Source organism: Enhydra lutris, unplaced genomic scaffold, assembly GCF_002288905.1.
Source record: "Enhydra lutris kenyoni isolate GAN:26980312 unplaced genomic scaffold, ASM228890v2 scaffoldscaffold44, whole genome shotgun sequence".
NCBI classification, from domain to species: domain Eukaryota; kingdom Metazoa; phylum Chordata; class Mammalia; order Carnivora; family Mustelidae; genus Enhydra; species Enhydra lutris.
In genome coordinates, this window is record NW_019154128.1 from 13,165,190 (window position 1) to 13,185,061 (window position 19,872).

Genomic DNA, 19,872 nt, shown 5'->3' on the forward strand with positions numbered 1-19,872 from the left:
GAGAGAGAGATCACAAATAGGCAGAGAGGCAGCAGAGAGAGGGGAAAGGAAGCAGGCTCCCTGCTGAGCAGAGAACCCAATGCAGGACTCGATCCCAGGACCCTGAGATCATGACCTGAGCTGAAGGCAGAGGCTTAACACACAGAGCCACCCGGGTGCCCCACACAGAATACTCTTTGTAATAGAAATTTACTCGTGCCATAAGACTAGTACTAGTTATTTACTCATTGTTTTAAATCCGTGTACGTATCTATATAGCAGTAAGTAGGAAACTGGAAAAGTACTGTATCCAAGGCAAAAATCACATTCCTCACAACAATAAACTCATGAAATGATGTGTGCATATGCTAGAGTTGGGTTAAAATTTTAAAATATAAGTGATCCCTATGAAAATTTTATTTGCACAATTAAGTTCAGATTTTAAAAAGTGGGCCAATAAGATATCTTTGCAAAATACAGAAATTAAAAACAAAATAAAAAGTGAGTAAAATTTTGCCATACATATTTCTATTTATCTTTGTATTTTTATAGACATATAGTCATACTGTATATAAAATTTCTGTCCTGCTTTTTTCAATTAACTTCATATTCCTTCCTTTCATTACTAACAACTCTTTTATGGTTATATAATATTAATGTTCTGTATGGTATCTCCCAATGATGGATGTCCAGTTGTTGGTGCGGGGAGGGGCCTTCTGGGACACAGCCCAAGATAGGGGAGTCCTCTGGCTACCTGGCCACTGATATCACCTGGTAAAGAGGTAGCCTCGCTGATGCAGAGCTTAATTCCAGAAAGTTTCACTGTCAACATGTCCTTATGTGGTAGCATGAAGCACAAAAGTAGAAGAGTAATAGGAAGCCCAGATAGAAATGAACTATCATGCCAAATAAATTCCAGCATCTTGGATCTGCAAGCCTCGACCTCTTTCAGACAGTGTCACCAGGCGTTCTGCCTTCCTGGCAAGAACTGCTATGGGTCAAGCAAAGCTGCATGAAGACATGATACATGTTTCTGCTCCATACGGTCACTTCCAAAAACTTTTTGTCTCCTTGGCTAAATAAAACAGAAAATGAGCAGGGAGAGGTCTCTTCCTACCAATCAGTGGTCCTGGGGATGCGCTGCTGTGTTTTCCTCATGCTTTCCACAGTAGCAAATAACCCTATGACAGACATCATTCACGTGATCCAATTATTCCTAAATGATAATCCTAAAAGTAACTAAATCCAAAATATGAATATTATTAAGACACTGACTTATTAACCTAGATGCTTAGATATTTATTATTTTTCCTGACTTATCTAAATGAACCCTGGCTTTTATACTGAAATTAAATAGAAGACCTGAATGTTTTCAACTTATGAAATAAAAACCATGTTAAAACATTTCTTAAACATTTTGTTTACCCTTGTAATTTTTCCTAGATCAATAATTACTTTCTAATTCCTGCTAAATATGGTATTAGCTAAGTACAAAGTTAGTTTACCAACTTCAAATTCAATGGCTCCATGACCATGAATTTGAGTAAAATGTCTAAATATTATTTTTAAAATGTAGTTATAACATTAGACAATAAAATAATTATTTGTTAACATTCCCTCATCTGAATATTTTTCAATCATGTTTCAGTCAGAATATTCACATGTTAATCAAAGATTTTTTTTTTTATTTGACAGACAGAGATCACAAGTAGGCAGAGAGGCAGGCAGAGAGAGAGAAAGGAGGAAGCAGGCTCCCTGCTGAGCAGAGAGCCCAATGCGGGGCTCGATCCCAGGACCCTGGGACCATGACCCGAGCCGAAGGCAGAGGCTTAACCCACTGAGCGACCCAGGCGCCCCTCATATGTTAATCAAAATTGCTTCTTATTCTTTTCCTTCTTTCTTTCTTTCTTTGAGAGGGAGAGCGCACAAACAGGGGAGCAGCAGGCAGACGGAGAGGGAGAAGCAGGCTCCCCGCTGGGCAGAGAGCCCAAAGTGGGGCTTGATCCCAGGACCCTGGGATCATGACTTGAGCTGAAGGCAGAAGCTCAACCAACTGAGCCACCCAGGTGCCCCCAAAATTATTTAATTAACTTCTTCCTAACGGTGTGTAATTCTTAAGACCTCAAGTGACAGAATGTGGTATTCCACATGAAATCAGCTCTCTGTCGATCTGAAGGTTATGCTACACCCATGCACATATCAACCCATGGGTTTTAGCTGACTTCTCCTAATTGTGTGGTGATAAATAACATTACTAGAGCCAGAGATGACAAACCCATTTTATCTGAATTGTCAACACCTTCCTGGAATGCTGGATTAGATTTCATCTTCAGGCCCAGTAGAAAAGGGTGCCGTGACCAGTAAGATGTATGTGGAAGACTGTGACTAGTATCTGCTATCTCTTAAGGAGCGCTGGGAAGCATCGTCTCACAACCAGATGATACACTGTAGAAAATTGGAGAAAGAAAAATTTACAAGTCAAGTCATTTCCTTCCCACTTCTCTTCTATCTAGAGGATGAGGTATGAGATGAGAACAGAAGCTCTGGGAAGTAAAAGGCTAGTTAACGACTAAGTTTTCTGGCCCATACCCTAAGGTCTGGAATGATTTATCACTTGATAAGAGAGGAAACCTATGTCAAGAGGATGATAAGACCATGACTAGAGACTTGACAATCTAAATCAGAGTGGAGAGAATGAGAAAAATTCCAAATAAATTGAGATGTCATTAGGTATCACATTAAGAAAAACTTTAAGACAATAATGGAAGAGGGTCCAAGTAATTCACAAGAGAAAACAGCTGAGACAAAGCCTAGAAAGAATTTTTACAGCTACAGATACACAACAGTGTGGGGAGTAATAAGTGCAGTATTATCACAGAGAAGCAAAATGATCTCATATGAATTACCAGAGCTTGTGGCATGAGACTTACGAGTGCAATATATGGTGTAAAGGGATAAAGAGAGACAAAGGGGGAAAGAAAATACAGCACCACTTTGTGTATTTATATGGAAATTCATAAACATGCAAGAAGGGTGCAGTTGGATGAAAATAAAGAGCAGAACAGATATAATGTTGTGATGGTAGACTGTTGCCTGACCGTATGAAATGAATTAATATATGGTATCTCATGTACACATCACTGAGGAATACAGATAAAGTCTAATGGTGAAGAGGATACCAACTATTCAAAAGAGGGCCTACATCAGTTTGAATTCAGTTTTCCGTCCCTCCCAAAGGAAACAATCCAGACTCAAACAGAAAGTAGGATAAGAAAGAGGTTAAGGAACTCTTCTAATGTAGGATTTTATACCCAGATAGACATTCAACCCAGAGTGAGGGAAAATAAAGGAATTTTTAGACATACAGGGTCTCATAAATTTTACTTCCCATGTAATGCTTTCCCAGGAAACGACAAAAGAATGTGCTCCATCAAGATAAGTGAGTAAACCAAGAACAGGGAAGACACATGATCCAGGAAACTAAAGTTCCAACTCAAGAAAGAGGCAAAGGGAATTTCCAAGATGTTGGGGCAATACGGTAGCTATGTAGCCACTCCTGTGAACCATGGCACAGACTAGCACAGTGGGTCAAAAGGTGGCAGGACTCTGCATGGAAATGGGAACTTTCAGATGATCTGATACAACGGTCTAGATGAAGATTATATTGAATGCCTGTTGGGGATTGTGGAAAGAATTAGCAACACATAGCTGGGGAGCCAGCTTCAAGGATGGTCCTGAACGATTCCCCCTTGCTGGTATTCACATCTAGGTGTGGTCCCTCACACCGTACTGGAGTTTGTCTTTGTAATCAATAGCCATGGCGGAAGTGATGGCATGTCAGTTCTGAGATTAGGTTATAAAAGGCTGCGGCTTCTATCCCGGGCACCTGCTCTCTTTTGGATCTCTTGCTCTGGGGGAAACAGATATATGTGAAGTATGTATGTAATGTATGTGAAGAACTGAAGCGTGGCCTATGGCCATCAAGGAACTCGGGCCTCTTGCCACAACCATGTCAACAACCTGGAAACTTATTCTTCAGTTGAGCTGTGACATGTCTTTAGTCCCAGATGACATCTTGACTACAACTTCACGAAAGACGCTGAGCCAGAACCACAAAACTCAGCTGCTCTCGGACTCCTGGCCCTCATAAACCAGGTGAGATAATGTCTGCCATTTTAAAAGCTGCTATGTTTTAGGGTAATTTATTAAGTAGCAACAAATAACTAATGCATATAAAAACTCAGGTACACATAAAAGCTAAGCAAATTAAAAAAACAAGGCCTTTTTAAACTCCTGAAAAAGTTATTTAAGAAAAAGAAAGTGGGGTGCCTAGATGGCTCAGTTAGTTGAGCATCCAACTCTCGATTTTGGTTCAGGTCAGGATCTTGGGGTTATGAGACTAAGTCCCAAGTTGGGCTCTGTGCTGGGCATGGAGTCAGCTTGAGATTCTCTCTCCTCTTCTTCCTCTGCCGCCCCCCTAACTGTGCACATGCACTTTAATAAATAAAATCTTTAAAAAAGAACCCCCCAAAAACAGAGGGGTGCCTGGGTGGCTTAGTCAGTTAAGCATCTGACTTCAGCTTGGGTCATGGTCTCAGGGTCCTGGGATGCTCTCTCCAGCATCCCCTCCAGGGTCCTCTCTCCTTCTCTCAAATAAATAAACAAAATCTAAAAAAATAAAATAAAATAAAATAAAAATAGAAGGGAGCCTGGGTGGCTCAGTTGATTAAGCATCTGCCTTTGGCTCAGGTCATGATCCTAGGGTCCTGGGACTGAGCCTTGCCCTGGACTCCGTGCTCAGCTGAGAGCCTGCTTCTCTCTCTCCTACTGCTCCCCCTGCTTGTGTTCTCTGTCAAATAATAAAGTCTTTAAAAAAAGGGAAGGAAGGGAGGAAGGGAAGAAGGAAAGAAACAAAGAGAAAGAGAGAAAGTGAGAGAGAAAGAGAAAGTAATCCATTTGGCTCAGCAGCAAACAAGTTTTAGAAATAATAAATTCACACTGAATACTGATTTCGCCCTACATTATAACAACAACTATGTTGCAGACGAGGGCTAGAAATGAGCGTTTAAAAGAAAAAGAACTAGGGGCACCTTGCTAGCTCAGTCAGTAGAGCTTGCAACTCTTGATCTGCCGGCTGTAAGTTTGACCCCCATGTTAGGTGTAGTGACTACTTCAAAACAAAACAAAACATAGAAAAAGAGCTAGAACTAAATTCTCTTTTACTATTATCAAAGATTCAAGATAGTGTCTAACATTTTAAGTCTAAAAATAGCCTATAAGTTATTTCATAAATAAAGAAGTAAATTATTTTTGAAAAAACAGTAAAAGATATTAAAAAGGCTGCTTTAAGGAGAGGCCCTGAACAATGTGGAGAGGTCTGGTAATTTACTTTATTCATCTTTTAAACCACACATGTGAATCAGTTTAATAAAACTAAAAATACAAACAGACTGTAACAAAGGACCCAATCTAAGAAAACTAAGGACAACACGGCATATATGAGAAAGGCAGATCTCAAGCTCAATCTTAGTGAACAGAGTTATGGGATTATTAGAATCTTTCTATACAATAACAGGAGTGTAGCATCTGGAAAAAGAGAAGCTGGCAGACCTTCTAGTCTACTGCAATGAAGCAAAACCTCCAAATTTCTGTTCCCTCCTGAAAATTACACATTAGTATAATGACAGTTGAGAGTTAATAAAATTATGACAGAAGAATCCATGACTGATAGAGAATCCACGACACAGAAGGCATGACCAAAAGAAATGAAGATATTAAAGCTGAAACACACTCAGGGAGACAAAGTGGCTGCTGTTAATTATTCGAAGGGCATTTTAAAAAGAATTAAAAATTTAAAAAGCAGAAGAAAAATCAGACTTAATCCTCTATTGTTTCAAGTCGGGATTAGGACCAGGAATTAGGACCTTGGAATTAGGAATACCAAGTATTTATATACTTCTACAGGTCAGAATTAGGAACATTGGAAGTTACAATGAAACTCAGGTTTTCTTCTTAACTAGCAATTAAGGCAAATGGAACCAGGCTGCCTTATGGAAGACAACGCCTCCATTGTTAGAGATAGTCAAACCTAAAGTACACAACCACTGTTCATAGTGGCTCTTAACTTTTTCAAAGGGTCTAGAATGCTGGGAGAACCTATCTCCCATAAAACAACAACAACAACAACAGTGATGCACAATCACACACAATTCTGCATACACATCCAGAGTTTACTGGCCCTAAGACATATCCCATGGACCCCAGAGTAGATGACTAGAGTATCTGCAGGTTTCCTTCGGTTTCTGTGACCCTAGTCAGGAGAAGTGAAGGGTAAATGTATCATGTTCTGTCTGGTTCACGTTTCTGTCATCTATAAGTTTGTTTCAATTGTACAAGTTACCAAAACTGTGGCCATTGAATTAACATCTATGGTGCTTTGGGGGAAAGAGGAATCCTCTGCCGGGTAATTTAATTTGAAATATATGTTCCTGGGGCACCTGGGTGGCTCAGTGGGTTAAGCCTCTGCCTTCAGCTCACGTCATGATCCCAGGGTTCTGGAATCAAGCCCCACATCGGGCTCTCTGCTCAGTGGGGAGCGTGCTTCCCCCTCTCTCTCTGCCTGCCTCTTTGCCTACTTGCAATCTCTCTGTCAAATAAATAAATAAAGTCTTAAAAAAAAAAAAAAGAAAGAAAGAAAGAAATGTATGCTCCTTCCTCCAGGCTGCTGTGGCCCAGATTGGGGCACAACACCTGACAAAAGAAGTGCCCAGGCTGGAATTTAGTCCCCACTCACCCATGCACAGGCCACCCTCATACAAGGCACAACCAGCTCCAAGATAACCAGCAGGCCAGAGACTGGTTATCTGGCTAAAGAGTTGAAGTATCCAAATTTTTACCAAAGTATTACAATGAATTTTACCACTGGTTGTTAAATCATAATACTTGTGGGGGGGGGGGGGGAGTAAGAAGAAGAAATGCATTACCCCATTTTTACTGCCAATGAAGAAAACAGATTTTTCTCCAATTTCAAGCCCATCACCTTCACCTCCACTACTTCCATGTTTTTCCACTTCGGCTTTTGCAATTTCCCAGAGAGTTTCACTAGGAGAGGCAGAAAAACAAAATTCAGAGAATCAAAGGGAATCCTTTTCACTATTTATTTCAAGCTCAGAGACGTTTTATTTCAGTTAAGTTTATAAAACAAATCAGCATTATTTCCTGGGGGATAATAAGTGGATAAAACTTCTGAGGATTAGTCATTTTCTTTGTCCTGGTTCATAGAAGAAAGCTGAAAATGATAAGCAGAGCCTTTGTCACTAGGATTTGAGGCTGCCTTATTTTGGGACTTCCAGCCAAGGTTGAAAGCTGTGTGTGTTAGTTTCTCAGTTATGTAACTTAATGTACAAAGAATTCTGGAAATCTACAACTTGAAAACCACCAACAGGGGCGCCTGGGTGGCTCAGTGGGTTAAAGCCTCTGCCTTCGGCTCAGGTCATGATCCCAGAGTCATGGGATCGAGCCCCGCATCGGGCTCTCTGCTCCGTGGAGAGCCTGCTTCCTCCTCTCTCTCTGCCTGACTCTCTGCCTACTTGTGATCGCTCTCTGTCAAATAAATAAATAAAATGTTAAAAAAAAAATCGTTCAATAGTTTAAGAAAACCACCAACATCCGGGAAAATGGGAAGCATGTAAAACTAGCACACCAAACAATCTTTGTTTTCTGAAATTTTTTTTTGTTTTTAATCTGGCTCAAGATTCCCTGTTTTAATATATGAAATATAGTGAAAGAAAAAAATAATCTAAAATCACATTTTGAAAATCATCTTTTCATTCACCTCTCTACAAACATTTGTACTTTTTCACAAATAAGATTATGCCCTTTTTTTAAAGCCGAAATGAAAAATGGAGTATTAAACTGAAAACAATACAGACAAGATTTGAGGTGTTCCAAGCCTCACTCTGCTACTTTCTGTATATACCAACTTGGGCAAATTACCCAACCTCTCTGGATTCTTCATTCCTTTATTAATTCAACAAACATTTATTGAGCACCTAATATATGCAAGATTTTGTGCTTTTCCCCCAGGCTCACTTCTGTTTCTTCATCTCTAAAATGCCAATCAGGAAGAATACCAACCTTTTAAGATTGTCATGACTGATCGTTAAAATGTGCTATTTCATTTAGGGTTTGACCTACATATAATTATCTAAAATTACTGACAGCTTATAATAATTATTATTCAAGAAACAGGGATGAAGAAAGGGGCTATAAAAGACCAACAGGGGTGTCCCTAAATGTTTACACTAAAATGTATGTGTTTATTTCACAGGTGAACCCCCTGGAACTCAGGCCAGGCCTATCTGCTCTTCATTTACACACCATTCTTTCAAAATGTGATTATCTGTTTTCCAAGCTCCCAGCAGAGAGGAGAGCAGGAGGTGCCCCTGGTGGAAATTTGTAACTATAACCATAACTTTGTAACTGCAACCAATTATACCTCGATGGGAAGGAAGCTGACAATTTTTCTCATTAAGGTTCATAAACTCAACAGAGATCCGGCCATGATCCACAAGGTGAGAAAAACAGATTTATCCTGCTCTGTGATGGACCCCAGAACCCCTCTAAGTCCTTATTAAGTTGTTCAGAAAAGGTTTAGTGTGACGTAGAGGATATTAAAACTGACATCACAGAACTGAAGAGCTAAAATGTATTTTACAGCCGCCCCCCCCCCAAACTGCAGCCTACACGGTCACATAGCTTTCTCAAGTTTTTCTTATTTACTGTTGTCCTGAGCCCCTGCACCAGAAGGGGAGATGCGGAGAACCCTGAGGAAGTGGCTCTGTGGTCTAATTCACAGCCTGAACCCCTGCTTCTAGAACATTCCTTGGCCTGCGATAAATTTTTACTTAGTAAGTGAACGACTGGAGTTTAATGATCTTAAAAAAAAACTTAGTTTTCCACCTGGGTAACTTTACTACCTGCTTGTGACCGAATCCATACGCTCAAGGGGTAGTTCCCAGGGATCCCTGACCATCCAGACAGCGATTTCAAGCAGAAAAGATTCAGAATTTTCTTGCACAGGCCGGTCCCGCCTGGGCTCCTCTCCCTAAATATAGTTCCAGCGGAGCGGCCCTCCCTCCCTTGCCCCTTCCAGGCTGGGGTGGGAAAGGGGATAAAGCCACACTCTCGAGAGGAGCGAAAGCCGGGGGCAAGCAAGGCTGCGGAAATACCTGGGCATCGTTGTTCCACCGCGCTAGCGTCGTGGGCTCAGCGTTTGAGGCCACCTTAAATCCAAGACGCCAGCGCGCTCTGAGACCAGCCAGATGGTAAGGACTCTTCAGTTGCCATGGGAACGACGTCGCAGGCTGCGTTGCGTTGGAAAGATGGGCATCATGGGAAATGTAGTTCTCAGCGTTCCTTTTCAACTCTGGCTCAATGCCTCATCCTCTATGTGAGAGAATGAGGTGACTTGTCTGACAAACCTGGAACCTAAAAGCTCTGGGCTGGAAGTGTTCTTTTACTTAGAAAGTATTCTACTGGGGGGCGCCTGTGGGGCTCAGTCGTTAAGCCTCTGCCTTCGTCCCAGGTCATGATCCTGGAATCTTGGGATCCAGCCCTGCAACCCCACATCTGCCTCCCTGCTCAGCAGGAAGCTTGTTTCTCCCTCTCCCTCTCCCTGCTTGTGTTCACTCTCTTGCTGTTTCTCTCTGTCAAATAAAAACATAAAAAAAAAAAAAAAAAAGAAAAGAAAAGAAAAATAAATAAGTAATAATAATAATAATAAAATAAAATTTAAAAAGTTCAACTATATGCCAGGGAAGTCTGCTCTCTCTTCAGTGTCTTTTTCCTCCCCAGTAGCAATGCTCTGGGAATGGAGGGCGAAACAAACTCCAGAGCTGTTTTCTAGTGATTTACTAGAGGCAAAGAATATTTGTGATTTTAGTATTTTCCAACTTTCTGCTTGTTTAGTTGTTTTGGGGTTTTTGCAATAGCGCATCACTTATTAATAAATTAATAAGCCAAACGCATCTCCATCATGCTTCATTTACTTTATCTCTGAATCAATAGTTATTACTATATGCAAGAGTGCTACACAGAGTATGGAATGAAGAGGGGAGAAAGTCAAGATCCCTGCACACAACTAAGTATAATAACCCAAAGAAAGCCAGTGCTTGCTACTATTCTAAAGAGGTACCAGAAAATCACATCATAAGAATAAGAAATTATTGGGGCTCCTGGGTGCCTCAGTGGGTTAAGTCTCTGCCTTCGGCTCAGGTCATGATCCCAGGGTCCTGGGATCGAGCCCCACATCGGGCTCTCTGCTCAGCGGGGAGCCTGTTTCCCTTCCTCTCTCTCTGCCTGCCTTTCTGCCTGCTTGTGGTCTCTGTCAAATAAATAAATGAAATCTTTAAAAAAAAATAAGTAATTATGCCAAAGAGGGTTGTTGAAACCTTCAGGGCAAGACCGCATTTGATCTGTTTTGAATGCTCAGTAGACCCAGCCTCTCTGGCCCAAGGTGTCTTGAGTATTGAAGGAGATACTCTCCTTACACCCTTCTGCCGTTTGGCTTCGTGTAATGGTGTGATGTTCAAGAAGATGGGCTTTAGATGGACTTAGATTTCTGTTCTGACTCAGCCACACTGGCTAAGTTGCCTCATTGCCACAGTGGGTAAATCATTCAGTATCTCTGAGCCTCAGTATCTGATCATGTAAAGCAAGGGAAATGTATGAATTTGAAATGAAATAAATATATGTGACACATGAATTAGGTGTGGCTGACACATTGTAAGTCCTTTGTGCTTGTTATTATCATGTTGTAAGCTACTGATCAGCAACTTTGAACAAAGAAACACAAAGATCACATTCCTGGAAATGAAACAAAAATTTTTTTTAAGGAAAGAAAAAAGGCATTCATGACATAAAATCTTTGGGAACAAAATCCTTCCAACACCTAGGTGCATTTTGAAGACATAGCAGACTATGTCATGGGATGTAATGGGAGACCAGTTCAATAGAGAGAGGACGATCGCAAGGGAGTTTGGTACATCTGTCACTGAATCAGCATCTAATCCCTGGAGCTAGCCTGCCTATAAGCTCACAAACTGGTGTGGGACAGAGGGTAATGAATTATAATAATTTGAGTTCTGGAACTTTTGAATGTTAATTAGGAAGCCCTGTTGATATGAATACCAAAAGTGGCTAAGCCATTTGCTTGCTATGTGCCAGGCACAGTACTAGCATCTTAAAGGTATAATTGCTTGGATAACTGGGATGGAAGGTTGAAGAAAGAAGCCTGGTAGCAAAGAAGGTAGAAGTTGTCTGGCTGGGCCCTGGTCACCAGCACTGGTTCAGAGGCCAATCAGTGGATTCTGCTGATCTCATTGAGCAGATGAGTTCCCTCTTCTACCCTTATGCCTCCTGAGGCTTCATATATGGACAAAATAAGTGGCCTTCCTGGGTAGATGAAAATTGTTCTTAAGGTAGGAATATATAAAGATTTGAGCTCCCCTACTGGATCACCTCTAAAAGACTCAGGAATTTCAATAGTGGTGATACAGGAGAGGAAAACTTTATGTTGCTTGCTGGGTGGAATAAACAACAGTGCAGACGGACGCCTGGGTGGCTCAGTCGTTAAGCGTCTGCCTTCAGTTCGGGTCATGATCCAGGGTCCTGGGATCAAGCCCTCAAAGAGCTCCCTGCTCAATGGGGAACCTCTTTCTCCCTCTCCCACTCCCCCTGCTTGTGTTCCCTCTCTTGCTGTGTCTTTCTCTGTCAAATAAGTAAATAAGTAAAATCTTAACAACAACAACAGCAGTGCAGAAGAATAAAGATGTATGCAGAGTGTGTTTGGGGAATTGTGAATGGTTGAGGCAGAAGCATTTAAAGGGTCTGGGGTGGCTACGGTGGGAGAGCAACCCAGGCCGGGCTGCAGCCTGGATTTTACTATGTTGTTGTGAGAAATCAAATATGATTTTAAAATAGGGGTGCTCCGTGACTGGACCTGAGTTTCAGTGAGGTAAAGTTTTGCAGATGTTCGAAGGATGTTTTGGAGTCTGGAGGTCCATGTGGAGGCTATTAACAATAGCCCAGACAGTGACATAGTTTTCACATTTTTCCCCTTGTTTTCAAAGTTATATAAGCTTATGGTAGGAAAAACTAGTATATGGAAAAAAAGGAAGAGGGTAAAAGAACACACCCTAGAAGCAATAACTATTAAACATTTTGGTGTATTTCATCTAATCTGTCCTCATCATAACTAGAGAGTTAATTAACATTCTGATTTTAACATGTGTTTTCCATCTCAATTTTTAAAAATCCATCATAAACACAACTTTGATGGCTGTTATAATATCCCGCTATACAGGTTTCTCATAATTTATTTAAGCATTCTCCTCACTGAGCTTTTTTCAAATTTTTATTTTTTGAGAGAGAGAGCGAGCACACATGCTGCATGGGGGAGGGGCAGAAGGAGAGGGGCTGAGAGAATCTTAAGCAGGGTCCTCGCTCAGCGTGGAGCTGGACTCAGGCTTGATCTCACGACCCCTAGATTGTGACCTGAGCCAAAATCAACCGCCGGATGCTTAATCAACTGTGCCACCCAGGTGCTCTTCATATCGAGCATTTGAAGTGGTTCAGAGAAAACACCAGAGTTGGGCCCAATAGAGCCTTTCTCTGGGATTGTTCAAACTGGAATTGGGAAACTCAAGTCATTCCCCCTCTGGAGGAAATTGTCATGTTTTCTGCAGAATGAAGAAGCTGTTTTGTCAATAAGTTCCTATGTATCCTCGATATTAACCCCTTTATCAGATATATGACTCGCAATTATTTTTCCCCATTCTACAGGATGCCTCTGTTGTTTCTTTTGATGTGCAGAAGTTGTGAAGTTTGGAGTTGTCCCATTTGTCTTTTTTTTTTTTTTTTTTTTACTTTGTTACCTGTGCTTTTGAAGAGTTGTCTGATTTAATAAAGCCACCAATGTAATCTACCTTCAGAAAGGGATGCCAACCCCCATTCACCCACCCCTCCCACTGAGAAGATTGTTAGCAAAGTGCTGGAAGGAAGGGAACCCTGTATTCAAGCGTTGTGGTGAATATTTGTGTCTCGTTCTGGAATTATTCGCTAATGGATGTTATCCTGGTAAGCAAGTTTTTGTTTCTTGACTATTACTGGACCTAAAATTACTTATAAAGGATACAATGAAGACTTCAGATTGACGTTGATTATAAATATGCCTCCAGAATCACTGTGACTATGTTTGATATAGGTAAAATTAAGTTCAAGAGGTAAAATTACGGCATACAGCAAGTGTGTGTTTCATCTCTTGACTCCAGCTTCCATCCAGGTCCATCCATCTCTTCTCTATAGCACCCACCTTCCCACTTACGTGTCCAAGAGAAGCCTGAGTCTTGGTCCCACTGGGATAAGGATGAATCTTACTTCACGTTAAATATCTATGTGGGCACTTTAATTTGCAGTGTTGTTTTTTTTTTTTTTTATAAAGATTTTATTTATTTATTTGACAGAGAGTGAGGGCACACAAGTGGGGGGAGGAGCAGAGACAGGGAGAAGCAGACTCCATGCTGAGCAGAGACACACGCTGAATCCCAGGATCCTGAGATCATGACCTGAGCTGAAGCAAATGCTTCACCAACTGAGCCAGCCAGGCGCCCCTTCATTTGGAGTTTAAAGTTGATCCTGTAGCAGTAAAATCCCTTTCTTTTTTCAGGGAAAAGAGAATAGGGAAAAGCAAGAGGAGATTCCATTTCTCCATGAACTGGTGAGCAGAGAAGCATCTCCACCTTGTTGTTCCTGCCCCTCACTTCCCTTCCCTCAGTTGCCACATTCCTGGAGCCTTTGGTCCACAGCAATCAGCCTAGAGACTCTGCACTGGGGGGAGTCCGAATTCCATGGCCGCTAGGAGTAGGTGGATAGGTGAAATGTGTTCTCGGCATCCCAGGAATATTTAAAGTCTTTGTCTAGCAAAATTAGATTATCTGTGGTGGTTAATTCTTCAGGATTATACTACAGTCCAATTGGGTAAGTGCATTATTCTAGGAACCTGGCCACTACTTATTTTTTTCTTTGGGAAAAATTTCCAAACAATTAATTAATAAGCACATTTCAAACAAAAGACTCTAAGTGGTGACTAACTTTGCTTGTAAATTGAGAGTTAAATTCATTTCCAGGCTAGGACACTATTTGACTTTAAGGACACACACATAAAAAATCCAGAACATATAAAATAAATTTTTAGAACACAGTCCATTGACCCTCCTGTATAAAATAAGCTACTTATGGAACTTATTATGAAATCATGGGAGAACCCCATGATTTATACATATTGTATGTGTCAACATGCATACATGCATCTTAAAATTACAATTTGCCAAACGGCTTCCTTTTATATGGATAAAACAAAGCAACACCGAAGACAAAGCATGAATGCAAGAGAAGGAGGTAATAACTACCATTTTCACTAGTAGTACACCTCAGCTTTGACAATGAAAACACTAGGTACTTCTTGAAGATTGTTCAAGAGATAATGCTCAAAATGGGTTTTGTAAATCATTTATTATGATTGAAAGGGAAGAAAATGATAGGAGACAAATATTACAATTAAACATGTAACATTATTCTCTTGTAACCAATCATAATAGCATACTTTGAATTTTTTAAATGGCTATATAAGCAATTTCCCAGAAAATAAAATTTTCACATCATCAGTTACAGAAAATTGATTTCTTTCCATCAAAATATTTTATCTCTGTTCTATCAAAAATAAATGCCAAGTATAAGGTACCACCATGTGAGCTAAGCCTTCACTACTTGTTCCAATTAGAAGATCTGGAGGGGTGTGTGCTTACCAGATGGTGAACTAACACTGCCTGAGAATAAAGCCCGCACACATATGTAAGCTGTGCCATGCCTCTGGCTCACCAGCTCGGGATTATTGAACAGTTTTCTGGGAACCAAGAAACTCTGTTGTATCCCAGCCTAAAAACTCTCGAGAGTCATCCCAAACTGGTAGCCAGTTTATTCTCAAAAAACCAACTTGCTTTTGCAGTGAGTAGTTGTGGCTCAAAGGATTTAGAGGAAACAGTAAATGGAAATCTACTTCTATGAGATTTTTTTGACCTTTTTTTTTGTCATGGCCCATAAAGCCAAATCTTAGCTAAGCACTGTATTTCTTGGCTCTGCCCTTCCTAAGGATGCTAATATGAGATGGGATTATTTTCAAAAGGCTTAGTGCGACAACAGTACATTGCCATAGGGTGAAAGCAGCAAAGAAGAAAATATGAAGGCTCTGCCAACAAATTAATTCAGCAGCTAATATTGTTTTTTCAAATTGGTTAAAAAAGTACCACACACAAAGTGATAAATACATGTGCAAAAAATAAATACAAATTTTCTATACATAAATAAAATTAAGTATACTCATGATTACTATTGCAATTAAACAGTTTTACAATATAATTTTCATGTCTTATCACAGTTTCATTTTTATCATGAATACTAACTACTTTGTTTTGACACATACAGGTATGAACTGCCCATTCATGTAACCCAGCAAAGTAATACATTTCTAGACTTTCTCAACTAAAATTTACCTCCTTCAACAGAAGATTTCTCTTTTAAAAAAATATTTTGAGAATTTATGTTAAAACGAAAGCAATTATAACGAAAAAGGCCTATGTGAGGGCACAACAAAGAATTGTCTTTGCTTTCAAAGATATTATTTAACAAAGTAAGGTCAAGATGACCCAGCACCAAATGCAATGAAATGTGGGCAATATTCCAGTGAACTCGGGCTCTCCAGTAATAGCCAAGGAATGTGGGGAATCGCTGTCTTGTTTTGAATTTTACACTCCAGTGATCTGAAAAGGTGACAGAGTATACTTTCTAATACCACACAAGAGGTTCTGGTTACTTAACTCCCATTTTCTCACCGGGATTCACAGTGCTGGATTTACTGCACTTGTTCTAAAAATGTACCCCGAAACAGCCTCCCGCGGCTGTTTCTAACACTGTATGCTCTTCTTTCCAGACCCATATCATTAATTAAGCACACATTTAATTACAGTACTTGATTTTTTGGCAGTGAGCATTTCCAAATAATCAACTGGTTTGCCAAATGAGAGTTTGGAATCTCCCTTTGCCAGAACATTTTTTTTTTTTAAAAGACAGAAAAAAACGACATCTTGTAAGATGTGTCTGCTGGCAAAGAACAAAGGAGGTGGGAAAAAATGACTGAATTCTAACCCGTGTAGTCTAAGAGAAAATCAGCATGTGCGCAAATTTTGGGTTTATGTTTCATTAGTCACGTGACTATTTAAGAATCAAATGAAAGACACCCACACATTTTTAAAGTTTGGAATACCAGTGTGTGCGTGCCATGCCGCCAGGTGTAAATGAACTTATTTGCAGCTGATGCAGCCATTGCCCAGAGGACAGGAGTGAATGTTCAGGCTCCCGAGCTTTCAAAGTAAAGTGGGTCCTTTAGTCGGTCTGCTACTTGACAGAAGGGGCTGGCTTCCCACTGCCCTGGCTTCCGGTCCCCGTGTCTGGGCTGAGAGCAGCGCTGGAGCAGAGAGGTGGTGAAATGTTGCCTTTTGCTGATGGAAGTTGTTTATGTAACTGGCGATCAAAAGAGTGATTTCAAGAATCTAAAACAAGAAAAATAGAATTGTTAGTGCTCCAGAGAAGTTCTTGTCACTTCCAAAAGAGTAAGAGGCTGGCCACAGGTGGTTTCCATTTGCAAGTGCCCAGGCTTCCAGAATTCCCTTCTCTCCAGATCAGTGAAGTGCTTACATGTTCAGCACCATCAAGGCACTGACATATTTTCTGGCTGCTTCAATCAAAAAAAAAGAATGAGTCTTAAAAAACAATCAAATTTAGTAGCAATATTAAAAAATGTGATGATAGTGCAAGTCTATTGGTTATTTTAAAGCCACATCTATGTATAAATGAATTAAGAAGTCAACTGCATCGTATCAATTTTTTATTTAAATAAAGTCCTGAGTATGTCTCAGTCTTCAGTGCTTACTGGCTAACTGCCTTCACTTGAATGTCTGCCATTTAAAAAAAGTTGCCAGTTCTAAAAAAAAAAAAAGTAGTCTTTTTTGGTTGACAATTTTAAGACAAAATTTTAGGAAACTCAGTTTCTCATTCTTTTTATTAAAACTGGAATTACATACTAAAATGTAGCCCTTGTGTTTATGGTTTTTGCTTACAGACATTAAAACTAAGAACAAGTAACATCTTAATTATAAAACCTTACTCTTCTCACTAAGAAGTCTATAACATGAATTATCCCATGTAAATAGGATAATAAGTATAGAGCACCTGACAACAACTTACATGAAGACCACTTACTTTGAACCTTCTGTATACCAGGCACTGGGCTAAAGGATTTAACAATTGCAGCATTTAATTCTTAAGCCAAAAAAAAGTAGGTAGCATCATATAATTTTTTAGGTGAAGAAACCAAAGCTTAGCAAGATGAGGTAAGCCAGAATTTGGACCTAGAACTGTTTGACTATAAGTAAATCTGTTTTCCCATCTGCAACTTAGTTTTTGCACATACATGTTTTAGCATGGAAAAAAACTAGTATAAAAAAGTTAGTAGAAAGGCTTCTACTCACCTTGGGTTTTGCCATGGCAAAAAGTAACTTCTCTGTTGGTTTGTCCTTTGAATGTGTATTGTTAATTACTATCATAAAATCATCTTGATGACCTCCAAAGGTCATTAGACTCTTGTACACATAGCTGACTATTAACCTCTTCAAAGAGAAGAAAAAGTTAATATCATATACTTTTCCTTTCAAAGAAAGATGAGAAATGATTAATAACATTTCCGTTAAAATGCTGATATTAATGAAACTAATGTAACATTATGGGCTATCTATACTTCGCTAAAAAAGAAAAATGCTGTTATTAATTATATATAATAAAAATTATTTTCTAATATAAAATCTTATGATTCAAAATAGATAGTAATGTACTAGTTTTATGTAGCCATCATTTACCTTTGTAATTAGAATACAGTTTGATTCTGATACTAATAACTCACTGTGGAAAAAAACAGAAAATACAAAAAGAAAATAAAAAGCACCCATATCCCAGCATCCAGTGGAAAATCCCTGTTAATACTTTGTATGTGCCCTTTAAGATCTCTCTCCATATGTATCTATATTAGGTTGAACCATATGAAACTGATACTTTTTAAGGTAAAAAATGGTCAAATATTGGCAAATCCATATGGTTCATCTTGATATACAGACTTTGATATAAACAGAAATAGTATCATGCATATTGTTTAGGATTCTGCTTCTTTTTAAATGTAATAACAAATCATGAATATCTTTTCATGACAACAAATGTCCTTGTATAACATCATTTTAAGTGATTTGATAGATAATCCTTTATTTAACCAATCTCCTATTGTAGGAGATTTAAATCATTTTTTATTTGTTACTATCTTAAATAATACTTCAGTGCATATTTTTTTATACATTTCATAATACTCAAACCTAATTATTTCTTTAGTTATACATCTCAATAACCATAATTGTTATCTGAAAAAAGTAAGGACAATTTTGAGAATATTTCTAACCTCTCCTCTGGAAAAGTTACACCCAGGTACATTCCCAGCACTGTAGTCTTGCGGACACTAGATACAATCACTCTTTTAAATCTCTGCCAACCTGACTAGTGAAAAGTAGAATCTCACTGTTTTAAATTGAATGTATTTGATTACTAGTGAAATTAACATTTAAAAATACATTTGTATTTCTTCTTTGAAGAGCTTGGCTCATTTGTCTACTGGTATGTTTATCATTTCCTTATTGTCTCGTAAGGATATTAACCCTTTGCCATATGTGCTGCAAATATTTTTCCCTTTCTGTAGCTAAAATAATTTAAAAAAATCAAGAAATGTAAAGCCTATAGGTAAAGGAATCTACATATCTAAAGATTTGCTGGCAAGACTATGAGCAGATAATTCTAGAACGGAACCCCCATGAGCTGCAACTGACCAGTGTCCACCTCCTGGCCTCGATGTCCATCCCCCAGGATCTAGGAAACTGGCCTACTTACTTAAGGTAACTCAATACTGGTCTACAATTTTTTTGTTGACTTTAGGTCACTGATTTTATAAACTATCTTCAAGTTACCCATTCAAGAACTAAAAAGCATTCAGGAAATATAAAGCCCTTCAAAAAGATTTTTTTTAAAGCAATTATAAGGAGAGACTACTGTAACACTAAAGAATAGTTTGATATCCAAGAAATTCTTGGTGATCCCTGACTATAGCTGGGCATAGGAGAGCCCTTTACACCTACCAGGAGAATTGAACAATTCCTGTCTGCCAGGTTTAAAAACAAAAGAAAGAACATATGAAATAGGATAGAAAGTAAAGCAAATTTCAGATAGATATATAAACATACAGAAAGCAGTTTGACTTTATGTTTAATCATGTACAAAGCTCTAAAATACCACATACGTACAAGTGAACTGGTAAGTAATATTACAGAAAGTTACAGAAATTTTTACAGAAGCGCTAGGGACAACGAACTTAAACTTTGGTAAATATAGTTTCTACATTAATGTTATCTTCAAGACTTTCATTTTACACAGGAAGCAATCTTCCTAACACTATAATTGAAGAGTCGGTTTGCAAATTCAACTGTGTTTGGAGAGTCTGGGAAGCTCAGTTGGTTAAGCGTCCAACTTTTGGTTTTGACTCAGGTCATGATCTCAATGTCATGAGACTGAGCCTCGAATTGGGCTCCGCGCTGAGCTCAGAGTCTTCCTGAAACTCTCTCTCTCCCTTTGCCCCCCGACCCCCACCATGCACACTCTCTCTCTTTCTAAAATAAACAAACAAACAAACAA

The 19,872-nt window shown here is 39.2% G+C and overlaps 2 protein-coding genes across 2 annotated transcripts in view; both read right to left on the minus strand.

Moving 5' to 3' along the window:
• Positions 1–9,217, minus strand: part of LOC111155853 (dynein cytoplasmic 2 light intermediate chain 1) — a 42,628-nt gene extending 33,411 nt beyond the window's left edge. The window contains exons 1-2 of the mRNA XM_022516272.1: positions 9,210–9,217; positions 6,963–7,080 (exon numbers count right to left, since the gene is read on the minus strand). Of these exons, the coding sequence (XP_022371980.1) occupies positions 6,963–7,080; positions 9,210–9,217 (126 nt within the window). The remainder of the gene's footprint in view (positions 1–6,962; positions 7,081–9,209) is intronic.
• A 5,314-nt stretch (positions 9,218–14,531) lies between these two features.
• LOC111155886 (pleckstrin homology, MyTH4 and FERM domain containing H2) overlaps positions 14,532–19,872 on the minus strand; it is a 113,906-nt gene continuing 108,565 nt past the window's right edge. Inside the window, exons 29-30 of the mRNA XM_022516342.1 lie at positions 17,622–17,759; positions 14,532–16,643 (exon numbers count right to left, since the gene is read on the minus strand). Of these exons, the coding sequence (XP_022372050.1) occupies positions 16,458–16,643; positions 17,622–17,759 (324 nt within the window). The 3' untranslated portion in view covers positions 14,532–16,457. The remainder of the gene's footprint in view (positions 16,644–17,621; positions 17,760–19,872) is intronic.